A 14,274-nucleotide genomic window follows, 5' to 3' on the forward strand; every position below is an offset into this window, starting at 1 on the left:
GTGGGCCTATTCACTGCAAAATCTTTAGGGGGGGGGGGGGGGGGGGGGGGGGGGGTTACTCTTGTTTTTATCGATTCTCCTCTGCAATCTCTTCTCATTCGTCCTCCAACACCTTTTGGTCTGAGAGTTTCGATACTGTTGTGGTCTGACTTTCATACTGTGGAACACTTTTCCCTTTCATCAGTGCCTTTTATATTTGTTACATTTAGTCTGCACTCTATGTCCTTTAAATTGCACATTTTCAATGTTAATCAGTTTCCTGTATATTTCACATATTGTACAGTATGTCCTTCATATTGCACAATTTCAATTTCTGTAGTTTTTCTACACCTTTTGGTTTTGCCTTTCTTTTACATTTGCACTGTTTAGAATGTATTGTTTTGTATATATTACTCATTTTATCATTTCCACTTATTGCAACGTGGGTCGGAGAGAAACGGATTTTCGATTCCTCCGTATGTCTGGAACATATTGCAGGAATTGACAATAAAGTTGACTTGACTTGACTCGACTGACCCTAACATTTTTCTATTTTGTCTTGAGTGACCGATAAATAAGAACATTGTGCTTGGTCTTCTAGAAGCCACTCAGTGTCACATCACATGGAAACATTCTTGAGGACAAATGTTTGTATTGTTCTCATTGTTGTTTTTTTATATATAATACTTTTTTTGCACAGACATCGGATTACATGCATGTGCTAGCAATACATAGATCTTAGATTCATCTAGATCTTGGAGTCAACAAGATACATCTGAAATAACAGCCAATGGAAAATCCCATTTTTTTCTTGAGAGAAATTTCCATACAATCAAATGTTCACGTTGGTCTAATTCTTCTTGGTGTTCACACTAATAAACATAGACCCTTTGTAAGTGCAATAATGTGTCCTCATTTAACTCTTTCAGAATTTTTTCTACAACACAGATACCATGAGGACACTTTTTAATAAAAAAAAAGCTCTATTTTGAGGTCTGTGTCACTGTATTTTTTTTTAACGCATTCCATTTCTCTTCCACTAGATGGCGGTGAAACCTCTTTTGAGCTCAGCGAGTCACTGTGGCTTCAGCGGGACTGGGAATTTGTGGTCCAGAGCCGCAGCAGCAGCACCTTGACGGAGCTTATTTTGCTGTCAAATATAAGCAGATATTAATCTTCGCCAGCACACCGTTGACAGAGAATGTATACAAGCACTGACAATTTTTTTTCCCTGGAGAGTTTGGAGTTGTTCCTGCTCACGGTAGGAAGAGAAGGAGCATAACCAACAACCTTTGTCCTGAGAGTGTTTTTTAATAGCACTGCACTTGACATATACGGCATATTACTCTCCGTGGAAGAGGGGACACGTTTTCCACTGCGCTGGACACATTTGAGATGGCCACATTTGGCGTGTGGCGGTTGAAACCAGCGCCACCTCCTGATGGAGCTCCAAAAGCAGCGGATGTCGATGCGCTCTGTGACGTCACCTGTTTCTCAAGGGGTTAGGGTGTGCGACCGACAGCACCTGAGGTCGAGGAAGGTCAAGCTCTGTTCGGCAGCTTTTTCTGGTCACTCGGTTCTGCTCGCCGGTGGAGGCCCGCTTTCGGTAAAGTGGCAAAGTGAGAGAGACAGTGGATGTTAAGGACACTGCTTTTTTTCCCCAGGCACCGAGAACGAGGGAGCAGGTTCGCTCTGCTCCATCAACAACAAATCGTCCACCAACAGTTGACGCCTGCCTTTTGGTACCTCCGCCCCCTCTTTTCTCTGCAGGTGTCCATGTTAAAGGTCCTGAACACACGGGACAGACCAGTCTGGCACTTGAGGATGCTGGACGGGGAGTCTCCGCGAGGCTGCTCCCGGGACGTGACTGGAAGCTTCTGTCCATTCCATTCCATTCATTTAGCAGACGCTTTTGCTCAAAGCGACTTATAATAAGTGAAAATATTTAAGATCTGGCCAATTGCAAAGAGAGGTATGTAGCTCTGATCACTAATCCCCAACAGCAGCTCAAGCGAGACTGAATTTCCAAGATATATTTCCTTCTTTTGTCCCTGCAACTGTCGGTGACCTCAGATGATCAATGCTTACAAGGTCAAATGAAAATGAAGGCCTTTTCTTTTGAACAGAATGTTGTCATTCTGTGAACAGTAGCACACAGAGTTCCAGTCCTCATCAGTATGTGGGCCGACATGCATAAAGAATCAGGATGGAGCTCATCTTTGAATTAGGAGTCAAGGATTTATAAGTAAAATGTTGGACCTATAAATAAACCTTGTGTACAGACATAAGTGCTGATTTCACACATGAAAGTCTGATCCTTTTGAACCTGTGTCACTGTCCATCGGGAGCCTGACATCGTTGTAGGAGTGCGATGCTGAATCACTGGAGATTCCATTGAGTCTGATTCATAAGTGGTGACTGCAGTGCTCTTACTGTAAAATAAGGTCTGCAGATGACATGAGGCATCAGCCGGTGATCGGTTGATCACTGAATCAACCAATTGCAGGCTTCACATCAGTCCCCCCCCCCCCCCCAAAAAAAAAAACACATTAGTCTAAAAATACTCCCCGGTGAACCGTACTCACTGTCTGCCGTTTCATTTAAGCGTTCATGTGAAATGTAGGTTCCCCGAGGTCAAGTGCTCTCTAAAATATTATAAAAGGAAAATTAAATGGCTGACGTTATGCAAGTGATGCCAGTGACGCTTCAAAAAGATGATACAAAAGTCTGTTGAATAACTGCTCACTATAACGTAAACTACTGATATACAGGGGGAAATGAATGAGTGAACCATGCAATAATTTTGGGCAGAGGCCTTGACATGATTACGATTGAAGACAAAACTGTCTGGAGCCCGAGGCTTGTACAGAAAATCTTATTTAGTGTATTTAGTCAAGCCATTTTTGAGTAAAAGTAACTTTATAGTGGGAAGTGACTCTACGTGCAACTACACATCTACACCTCAACTGCTTTCTGAGGCTGTTTTTCTTTTTCTCTATGAGTTCTCTCTGTTTCTCTGATGTAACACAGAGACGCACGGAGTTACAGTGGCAGTGGAGAGCACAACACTGGAGTCCCTAACACTCCACGCAGATGAGTGATCTGTTTGGCATTTTGATATCAATGAATGTTTTATACAAAGACACAACACGCCTCTATGTTTCCTGCTGGTCTGGTCTTTGTAATGAAAGGTTAGAAAAAAACAATAACAGCACTTACATGTATTTTAAAAGGACAGTACATGGAGTATGATCCTGTGTGTGTGTGTGTGTGTGTGTGTGAGAGTGTTCAGTGAAGTGAAATATTCTATTGATGTTTTTCCCGTCATCATCTTAACCACAGGGCCTCGCACTGATGCTCCAGTGCTGCACAGGAGGCTTTATTCTAATTGCATTCCCGCTGACGATCAAACCACTTTGAGGCCTGAAATAATTTCAATGTTACATTCAAACTATCTCATCATTTCATATATATATATATATATATATATATATATATATATATATATATATATATATATATATATATATATACAGTATCTAAAAAATAAGTGTGTCACGATTCGATTAAATCTCTCCTTCAGTTGGCCACAAGTAATGTGGAAACGCGGAAGCTAATTAATTGAAAAAAAAATGCCATAAAGTCCACAGCATTCATCATCATCTACAAGGGGGGGGTATAAAACATCAACTATGTCGCCTCCAGGCTCATTTGATGAGCTCGCGCCACTCGAACTCATCACCACTAGATGGCGACGTCGTACAATCGTAAACCCTCCAATCCCTGATCGAGAGCAAAAAAAGTCCAAAAAAAGTCCACGCTCCATACACCTGTCCTAATATCGGCACCGCAGCTGCGCCACCACTTCTTTTACCAAACTCTCCAGCCTCAATGCTTTTGCATAGTCGGGCTCATATGTTTCTGTGCCCGTTTAATCTTCCATGAGCAAAAAAAATAACTAGAAATTGAATGAACAATCTGCAGTTTGACGTTTGCTGCTCACGGCTGTGTGTCTCCGATTGACCGCCTCATCCTTCATCCAGATCGCCCTCCCTCCACTCGGCTCAGTCCCGCGTGTCTCCTCTCCTCTCCTCTCCCGACCCGCAGTCGTGTCCCTCTTTTTACTCCCTCAAATCAGCCCGCCGTCTCTCAGCTTCCAGCCGGTCCCCGGCTGCAGGCGCATCCCGCTGCGCGCAGCAGAGCGCACGGTCTCCAGCTCCGCGCCGCGCCGCGCGCGCGCGCGCTCCGGATTCCCCCCCCAACCCTCGGACAAGCGGCTCTTAACTTTACGACTCTTCATGTTGTGAAGGTTGTTAAGGAAAACATCAGGGGCAAGGACGAGTCTTGCCCCCCCCCCCCCCTACACACGCACACACACACACACACACACACAGCCCTCGAGCAGCTCATTTGGCAACGTGGAAGGGCAGCAGAAGCTTGAGATTCGACCGGACGCCTGCTGCACCGCACGGATTCGTCTCCACCGGCTGCCACCCACCCCTACGTGTTGTCACCTGCTTTTTTTTTTGACTTTGAGCTCCGGTGAGTCGCGCTCCGCTTCACCTGCCTCCGGGAAAGAAAGAAAAGATAAAAAACTTTCGGTCCGCGGATCAATTTCCTTCTCGACAGGATGGGATCGCGGCCCGGGACCGCTCCGTACGGACAGACGCTCCTGTGGCTCATCGTGGGTGAGTCCCGACACAGTGTGGCTGCATTGTGGCAAAAGGTATCAGCAGTGGGAAGTGTCACCAAATATAAAGCAGAAGAAGAAAATCAGTCTGCAGCTGAGGGGTTTGGATGTAGATTATATATCCATGGAAGCATAATAAGGCGTTTAAAGTGAGTTCAATTACTCCTCATCAAAAAAAAGGGATATCCCCACAATATATTGTATTTCTTTCTTTCTTTCTTTTTTAACCCAGATGTGTGTATTTCGGCAGGTGTAAAGGCGAATGACCATTGTTGTGCCAAGGGTAACCAACAACAACAATCATCAAAATGTACTTATGTCCTATTCTTCGAGAAGCCCGTTGCCCAATCTGTCATTGCATTTACAGTTGGATCAGAGTACATGGTTGGTGACGTGTAAACAGAATAATCCTTGTGTGCACAACAGTAGCAGTGCAGTTGGGAAGTGATGGATTGCGGGTGGAAGTGGTTTCGACCAGGCAGAGTGAGTGAGGGAGAAGCAACTGGTTGGTTTTCCAACAAAAAAACGGATGAATCTGAACAGAAGAAGCTTTGAGTGTTTGGTCTTTTCCTCTGTCCTGTATGTGGATAAATGGTTTAGGTCAATGCTACGCAAAGTCACAACGTGTTTGTGTGAAGACCTTCTTTAGATACATCGATCGATAGATAGATAGATACACAACAGATACATAGATGTGAAGATAAATTAATCTCATTTGTGACAGACTGAATTTATTGCCCCCTGACTACCTCCGCCCGCTGTGTGCACTCACACATCCACTGCACTTGTAAGTTGGTTTTGTTAACGCTGCTGAAGAAATTCAGTTGACTTTGTTTCATTTCACAACCCCTGACCACTGCAACATGTTCTACCCTGAGACGAACTGTAAGGCGAACCCCACCGGCTAACCCCAAAGCATTCGACAAATCGACAACGGTGGAGCCCTGAAAACGTACACTTACACTTGAACTTCTCAGTGTTCATTTAAAGAGAAGATAAAATAACACACACACACACACACACACACACACACACACACACGTCTGCACAGCTGGAACAGAACAGGCCGCGGTGTATGCACACATGCACGTCACCATGCTCCCTGCCAAAGATGTTCCGGCATGCTTCCTCCTGCTCTTTGCCCTTTTGGCTCCGTGTACCATAGGTGTTCTCTGTTTGCAGAAAAAGACAGAGTTATGAGTCATCACAGCGGCAACAGGTTGCCTCATTACTGTTTCACCACATTTCCATTTTTCTTCTTCTTTTTTTTTGCTCTGAAAATATACTTTCCGAAAAGAAGGTTTCTACCCAAGATCCCCAAGTAATTATCCCCATTTGCTTATCTGTCTAGGAAACTTTGGCCAGTCTTACTGACATACTCAAATCAATTGAGCACAGAGTGATATCAAAGTCGTCAAAATCACTTTTGCCTCGGCACAAGCTATTTCATACATTGTCTTAGTGAATCACTGGAGAATGGGTGATGCCTATTTCCCAGAGAGACACTTCCATCCTCCTCCCCGTGACACCATCGCCTTTCATCTGATGGCTCAGCATTTAATTTGAATTCTTCTGAAATATTTCACGCATATAAGCATCTCACTAAGACGGAGGCGAATTGACAAAGGGGAAACACTTTGAGGAGGGATTCAGGGGAGAAACATCTGGCAACACTGACAGTTTGACTGGATGACTGAATACGCTGTAAGCAATCCAAATGGTTGCATGTTGTGGACAACCAACAAAAAAAACGGGAGACTCAAGAGTCTGGGTCCCGGGCAACATTTGAATCAATTCCTCTTCCAGAATCACACAAAAAAGTTATTAAAAAGAAAAGCTCAAGTTAATTAACTTTGGTCGGCCGGCTTAGTTCAGCTTTCGGAAATCTGTCCGATTTAAAGGATCATTTCAGACTCTTTTGAAGTCTGACTTTATAACATGCTCAACTCATTCTGGTCATCCCTCCCGGAGAGTCAGTGAGCCGGAGCGAGTGGGTCAATTCATCCAGAGTTCGTTTGCGAGTTTTTCGTTGCTATTGCGTCCAGACGAGCCTACAGGTGAACGCCAGGGCTCATGCCTCAGCCCTCTGTGGCTACACGGGGAAAAGAAACGTGTCCAGGGAAACACAATAGAGGACAGTTTTCCCTAACAGGGCCGTACATTTGGAAGTCGCCTATTGATTCGGCTCAACCTGCTGAAGACACTACTCAGGTTAAACTTGCAGTTATTTAGGGCAATGCAAATCCCTATGCTCCCTCATTTCTATGAAATCCCCCCTATTGTATATTATTATATATTATAATTCCTATAACATATCCACTGCATCTGACAGAGAAAGTATTGTACTGAGATGGTCTTCATAAAAAAAAAAGAGAATCTACGCTGTGACTTCAGCATTTGTACTTCGACTACTAATATATCACCCAACAGAATTTGTTGCATCAGTGTGCAAAGATGTGACTGTTTATCAAAAACTACTTTCCCAGTGAGATGTTGTTGTGGTTAGTTGGCTGACATCAGCAGCACCAGCAGGCGTGGTTTTTTTGTTCTTTTTAAAGGCAACAGTGTAAACACAAGAGTGGGAGGGGAGCAGCAGGGATGGAGACAGAGAGACCCCCCCCCCCCCCCCCCCCATTGCTGCAGATCAGAGAGAGTCGTCTTCAAATCTGTCAGGTTTACACCCCAGTCCCCCGGGAAGCTCATATATATATATATATATATATATATATATATATATATATATATATATATATATATATATATATATATATATATATAAGGAGAGTATGAATATTTCCTGTCCTGGTGCTCTTGTTGTATCTGTTGTGCTCAAACAGAGGAGCGTGTATTTCTGGTGTGGAGGTCTCAAGGGGGACGTTTTTAAGAACCTCCATAAATCAGTGGAGAGAGAGCCAGAGAGAGAGAGAGAGAGAGCCAGAGAGAGAGAGAGAGAGAGAGAGAGAGAGAGTCAGTTTAACAAGACAGAGAGAGATAAATGTGGATGGTGGGAGGGAAAGTTTTAATAGTGCAAACATACATACGTCCATTTTGTATGGTGTGTGTTTCCGTGTGTGTGTGTGTGTGTGTGTGTGTGCGTGTGTGAATGTGCATCCTGTGTGTCAGACCCACCCACTGGTTTTGGCTAATTAGATGTGGAAAACGAGAAATGAAAGGATTAGAAGAAAGCCAACCAAAGTAGCCGTGCCCTTTGAGGAAGCAGTTTTGCATGTGCAATATTAGATGTCTTCCCTCTTACTCTCCCTTCTTCCTCGCGGGGGGGAAGAAAACTCAGGAAATGCTGCAAGAGACAATATTGCTGCAGTTTCGTGCTTAAATGAGCCGGGCTTTTTTTTGTTTTTTTACAAGCCAGGCCCCACTGAAGACAGGAAATTCAAATAACGACCAAGGGTCATGCTCCCACACAGTGTTTGCGGCGTTTGAAATCTGCCCGCAGTGAGGTAAGCTGCAACAGCAGCGGCGCACTGCGGCCCAATCGATGCGTCCAAACCGACCAAGCGGCGCTGAGTGTGTCTGCCGTCGTCCCGCACCAACGCAGACCGTGAGCGACTCTTCCCTAATTAGTCGTAGATCGTTGCGAACGCATGGGGACGTCAGCAAGTCTCTCTTGTCACAATCGTTTTTTTTAATGGACTAATGTGTGTGTGTGTGTGTGTGTGTGTGTGTGTGTGTGTGTGTGTGTGCGCGTTCACAGTCCATTTAGCTCCATTTTTATGACCCACTCACTAAAACAGGATGCTGGTGTTACTTTAAATGATGAAAGGTTATGAATGTTTCAATACCAATATGTTTTTTTCAGCGATTACGTTCGCGAAATTTGGCCAAACTCAGCGACATTCGGGTTGAGCAACTGAAACGTGGTTAGGCACGAGTCCTGTCGTGGTTAATGTGGCATCACAGCAATTGATGTTCTGACCTCGATGCCGAGAAATATGCGGCTGGACGGCTGCTAATCATGCTCCAGTGTGTTCACGGGCTAGTCGCTAACCCTCGCGTCTGATGTTCATCGGCTCAATTAATCCTCTTATTCTGACTGCATCTAGACACCAGAAAGATACTGTGGGTTCCTATCACCGACACAAAGAGCTGAAAGAATCACTCAGCTCATTGTGTAGAGCTAAGTGGAACTGCAGAGCTGGGTGATGATTCTCTTTGGGCGTCTTTATGAGCGCCCCTTATTATTTTTACCCATCGTTAATTTGAACATATCAATAATAGTGCAGCTTTTGCAAAAAGCTCCTTTAATCTTTGGTCTGGGATGGGACTAACCTCGAGTTCATAGCATCAATGTCAATTTAACCCCACACCACGCAGAGTAGACCCTAAAACTGTTACTGATTGGATGACAGCTGGAGTCAAATGCAAACACATGCAACAACAAAAAAAACAGGTTGGCGCAGGGAAGATATTGGAAAAAGAATAAATGGGCTTACAGTAGATCAGGTTGGTAGACATGCAGGCAGGTCGACGTAAACAGGAAATCCAACTCAAAGACATGGGAACAGGACGGCAGCCACGCGGGAGCTTTAGCAGACGACCTGACCCAGAGGACTGGGAGCAATGACTAAATACATACACAAAGGAGGAAGGATAATATGTAGGTCACAAGTGAAACACATCGGGCCGGGGCAGGCTATCACTGAAGCCGGAAAACTGGACAAAGACAGGAAATAAAACAGTAAGGTAAGTTCAGTAAGTGCTATCAAAATAAACAGGGTCAGTTATTTAAAAACCCCCACTAACAATTCATTTTTTAATTGATCTATTAATTGTTATTTTTAGTTGAAGATTCAAATCATCATTTGGTGACCCCTCAGGTTACTTAGTTTCTTCCGGTGAAGCGTTTCTTCCTCTTTTTTTCCCATTGCAGTGTTCATCGGGGGACATTTCGGTTCCCAGAAGTAGCTGGAGAGTGAGCGCTCTTCGCCTCGCGCTGCTTTCCAGGGTAAAATCTAGCCTGGGACCCAGACGAATTCTGGGAGCTCATCTCAGTTGCTCTGCCAGACTACAGACTGGATCCCCTCATTCGGAAGTGATTTTCCCCCCACTGGCAGAAATCTTGCGCGTCCAATCGCAGACGAGTATCTGATAACGGGCGGGGTTCATGCCGCCACGCGGAGAGAAGCGACCGTTGCAAACAACCGCGATGACTGCCGCTGACGAGCGAGCATTTGACTCTGCGTCGCTCAACAGACGTCGCATGATTCCATGCTCTCACTTGTTGTAGGTCTATCCGTTTGCGTCCGGAGGCCATTTTTGGTTGGTAACGCCTCTTGGAAATCGAAAATGAACTGAAATCCGATTGCTTGTCAGTTAGACAAGGAGATGGCTGGGTGGATGGTGAGGTCAGTGTAACACAGGTTTCAAACAAAGTAATAAACAATCATAAATAGAGAAACAATCTTGATTGTGTTCCTCCTGTAAAGGGAAAAACTCAAAGGTTCAATTAACATCAAAAAGGTAGTAGCTGTTCACCTGAAAACAAGAAAAATAGATAACTGAGAAGGGAAAATAGCTCAAATAAATCGGTCTGACCTGTTGAATTAACGCTTATAACCCGGGAAAGAAGGACCGGTCATAACCTAGACAAACGAAATCGAGTTGAAAAAACTAGGTCGGAAGTTGAAACCTAAAGAAACCTATTCTGAATAAGAAGAGGGGATGAACAGGGCTAGTAAACTGCTGGCTTGTTCATTTAAAGCCTCTAGTCTCTGGTGTACCATTTCAATTTTTTTATATTTGACAAATAGAAACAGAATCCCATGAACACACAATCCTCCTCCAATCAGCCCTCTCGTCGAGAAGTCCGAGAGCAGATTTCACAGCCCATTTAGCCGGGCCGCTGCTCTCGTACATCACATTTAACCTAACATAAAAGTGCCATAGTGAGCCTGTCGCAGTGGTTCATTCCACCAGCGCATCAAGGTTGGAATTTTCCTTCTCAACATGTCTTTGTTCAGGGAATTTCTGCTCCACAGAAATCACATGACGACGCGTCAACGTAGTCGCGTGCGGGATCCACGCCCACGACGGCAAGAGCTCCCGGCACATGAGTCATGTAGAGCCAACCCAATAAGCCTGAAAGGGCTTTTCCTCCCAACATTCATCCGACCAGACTGGTCAAAACAGTAATACACATATTTATAGCGGTGACCCGAGGGAGGAGTGACGGAGGCACGGCGACGCGTATTGCACGAGTCAGGACTTTGTCTTTTGCAGGCGGTGTCACGTGCTCCTTCTGACCAGCGGGGGCAGACCAGACCTACTTGCACCCGATGAAAAAATTGGACGATTTCCGCCCAATGATCCGATCATGTGGTGTGGATTTGTCCAGCGTTGATGTGATTTTTTTCATTCTCGTGGTGGCAAAGAATTTGCGAGTTGAGTCCGAGAAGCAAGCGTGAAACAAACGTATTATAATCCCGCATTAGAAATAGTAAACTGTAGATTCCGTGCGAAAAGGGGTCCTTATGTATGATGCTAACTATTACATTTTCTAAAAAAAGGAGTATTTTGACATAATTAGGAGATCGGGTCAAAAGGGATGAACAGCTTAACAACTGTAAACAGTATTGAGAGTGTGCCGAGTGTTAAGCGCTTAGCTCCGAGCACTACCGCCTCACAGAGCCACCGGCGTGGTTGTAGCCTTATCATTTTGTTAACATATAGATTTATAGCCAACATGAATGGGATTAAAATGTCTGGTGAAGCGTATTTTTTGGGGGCTGAAAAGTATGTTCGCTATTATCTATTTGCAGAGATCGAAAGAAAGTGAACTTTGTGTAAACTAGACGCTGGATTGCACTTTGTAAATCCAAAAGTGACCTGCCGACCTAGGACTCCCTTTTTGACGTTGACACTGTTGGCCGATTTTAAGAGTGGCGCTGGCGTACGTACAGCATGCAATAATTCATATAAACTTCCCGTGCGGCAAGGCAGCCCTCCCGATTTAAAATCGCTCGTGCTGGAAATGAGCACGCTCATTCGATCCCTCCGCCAGCTTTACTAGGTTCGTAAATAATAAATATGGCGTTTTAGGCTCGGGATCTCTGGTGCCATTCGGTCGCCGCGCGGATCGTACGAGGTCAGGGCTCTGAACTAGTGACCCTTTAATTCTTCCGCCGGGTTGGTCAAATCTCAGAACAGCCGGTGTAGGAAATTTATGTCCGATTTTTTGCCTTCCGTCTGCATTATTTCATTCATTTATTTACTGTTGTTCTCCTCTCCAGGGGGTAGTGAGGCGTAACTTGCCAATTTACTGGAGGGGACTTAGCGTCGAATTTAAGCAAAGCAGTGCAGACCCAAACTGGACCAAATGAAAGCAAACTACAAATTGCTTTTAATTTGATTCATATTCATTATTTTAATCAATGATTCATACACCAGAATTGGCCAAGGAGCAGAGCTTGATGTCCCCCTCACAGACGGATGACGGTTACACACTGTACATCTGGCTTAATCGTACTGTTTATCATATATCAATAAACCAATCACCTGGTGCGATGAATAGTAAAATCCACAGTTCAAACTAAGATACATCTGAGCAGTAGTTTCTATGACTATGAGCGGACGTGTTTGTTTGCCGCTGAGGCTTTTTTTCTCTCTTCACACGAACCTGTGCTATGGCTGGTCATGACTGGTGTGTGTGCACGCGGGGCCGCGTTGTGTTTTTGTTTGTGCCTGTGCATGCGTGTGCACTGGCGAAAGCAGTAACCCAGTTTCCCCCCCGTCACGCCTCAGCAGCTAATGAGCGGTGTCGAGGGCACCGCTAGTTAGTGAAGCATGTGTGAATATTCATGTGCACATCGTGTGCGAGATGCCGATGTGTGTATGTGTGTATGTGTGTGTGTGTGTGTGTGTGTGTGTGTGTGTGTGGCGTCCGCGTTTGCCCCTGCCCGCAGTGGAGTGGCCATCTGCAATTATCCAGGCGCCACTGAGTATTCCAGCACCTCGGATTGCGGAAACCACACTATGCGCCACACACACACACACACACACACACACACAATTTCAGACGCTGTCATACTTGGCATCCACTCCCAGACAACGGGAGTCTCACACACACACAAAACACAAAGGAGCATAGTAAACAGTCACACACATAGTAGCCCTGTATGTGTGAACACAGTCGTGTGAAGCACCGGGTGAGTCCCACATGCCCTCCTCTGTCATAGCAGTGCCCCTGGGCAGGACACCCAATGCTCCGTTGATGTCAAGTGTCAAGAGATGTTGTGTATGGACCCATACTGTAATTGTAGGCAGTGACCCGAGTGGCATATAAGTCATATTTAAATGATTATAGAGGAAGTGTAGGGTGGGGGGGGGGTTGGGGGTTATAAATCAATGCAATGCCTCTAGAGCAGATCAATGCTCGATGCTTTGAATCTCTGCTTAGTAATGTATTCTAATACTTTGGACGCCGTGGAAATCGGGCATCTCCCAGCGCCTCCGACGGCCGCATCCTGACTGAAACTGCATCCGCCATATGCCAGATGACGGACACTCAGAACCCAGCGCAGCATTGTGCTATAGAAGTTCATACATTTTTTAAGCAGGCGAGATCCCAGTTGGACCCCGGCACAGAACTCGGCAGTGAAACTGCCCCGCGCCTCCCGCTTCCCCGCTTGAGCCGTAAACACGGAAAAAAAGGGCCCCTCAGGAAACACGTGTTTAGACTGATCATAAATTAACATCTTCAACTGCCGCAACTGTTCAAATATGCTCAAGTGCCGAAACACTCAAACACACCCGTAAACGGTTGCATGGCCTGACCCCACGGGCATGAATATATTCACGAGGGCACAATTGAATGTGGAGGCGCACAAGGCACCGTAAGTGTCACGTGTAAACAAAGGCTACACAGCAGCCTCATGCACGTGGAACACAGACAGTGTGCAGATGATGGCGATGGCCGAAAAGGATTCTTCTGCTCTGTTCCAGTGAATCACGAGCGCTATTCACGTTCTCAAAACTGATAGGAGCACTGGAGAGGAATGATGTGTCCTTTTACCCAGACGGTGATCATTTTTCTGTGATCAGGAAGGAAAGTTTAACGCATCTAAGTGGTTTGTCTGAATTCATGACTCTATTTCTATTTAATTGCCTCAGTTTAGTCAACTGGTGTGCTCGCACTCAGACTTACTTGGACAGTGTGACGCCGAGACCATTTTTATGGGCATGGGAAAGTCTTAATGATCCTCCTTGGCGGAGTAATGTTTCCGGTCAATAGGCAGAGTCACAAGGGCAGATCATCCATATTTATCTCTTTGTCAGGCAGTGCCAGTCAACCTCTGAAAATTTAATCAGCCATTTCACGCGCGTGTAATCGGAAGCTTTGCCGGCCCCGTGTGCACGGATTACAGGTGTAACCCGAACATGCTATGGGAACATTTTGTAAGGCTCCAACCTTTGCCGGCGGGCAGGGGCGGCAGTCGGGAGAGAAAGAGCCAGTTTAGGGGCGTCCAGAGTGCCGGTCGGAGAGAGACACAGACAGGATGAGAGCAGGAGAGCAGCATATGACATCAGACAGTTGCCGGAGACTATACATGACAGGTCCCTATTTGTGCAATTATGCATTATGCAGAGGA

General features: G+C 45.4%; 1 protein-coding gene across 1 annotated transcript in view; it reads left to right on the top strand.

The window, feature by feature from the left end:
* Positions 1-3,967: 3,967 nt before the first annotated feature.
* The window catches only part of ramp1 (receptor activity modifying protein 1), a 48,113-nt gene continuing 37,806 nt past the window's right edge, over positions 3,968-14,274 (top strand). Inside the window, exon 1 of the mRNA XM_035651215.2 lies at positions 3,968-4,667. Within this exon, the coding sequence (XP_035507108.1) occupies positions 4,610-4,667 (58 nt within the window). The 5' untranslated portion in view covers positions 3,968-4,609. The remainder of the gene's footprint in view (positions 4,668-14,274) is intronic.

Source organism: Scophthalmus maximus, chromosome 14 (genome assembly GCF_022379125.1).
Source record: "Scophthalmus maximus strain ysfricsl-2021 chromosome 14, ASM2237912v1, whole genome shotgun sequence".
In the NCBI taxonomy this organism is placed as follows: domain Eukaryota; kingdom Metazoa; phylum Chordata; class Actinopteri; order Pleuronectiformes; family Scophthalmidae; genus Scophthalmus; species Scophthalmus maximus.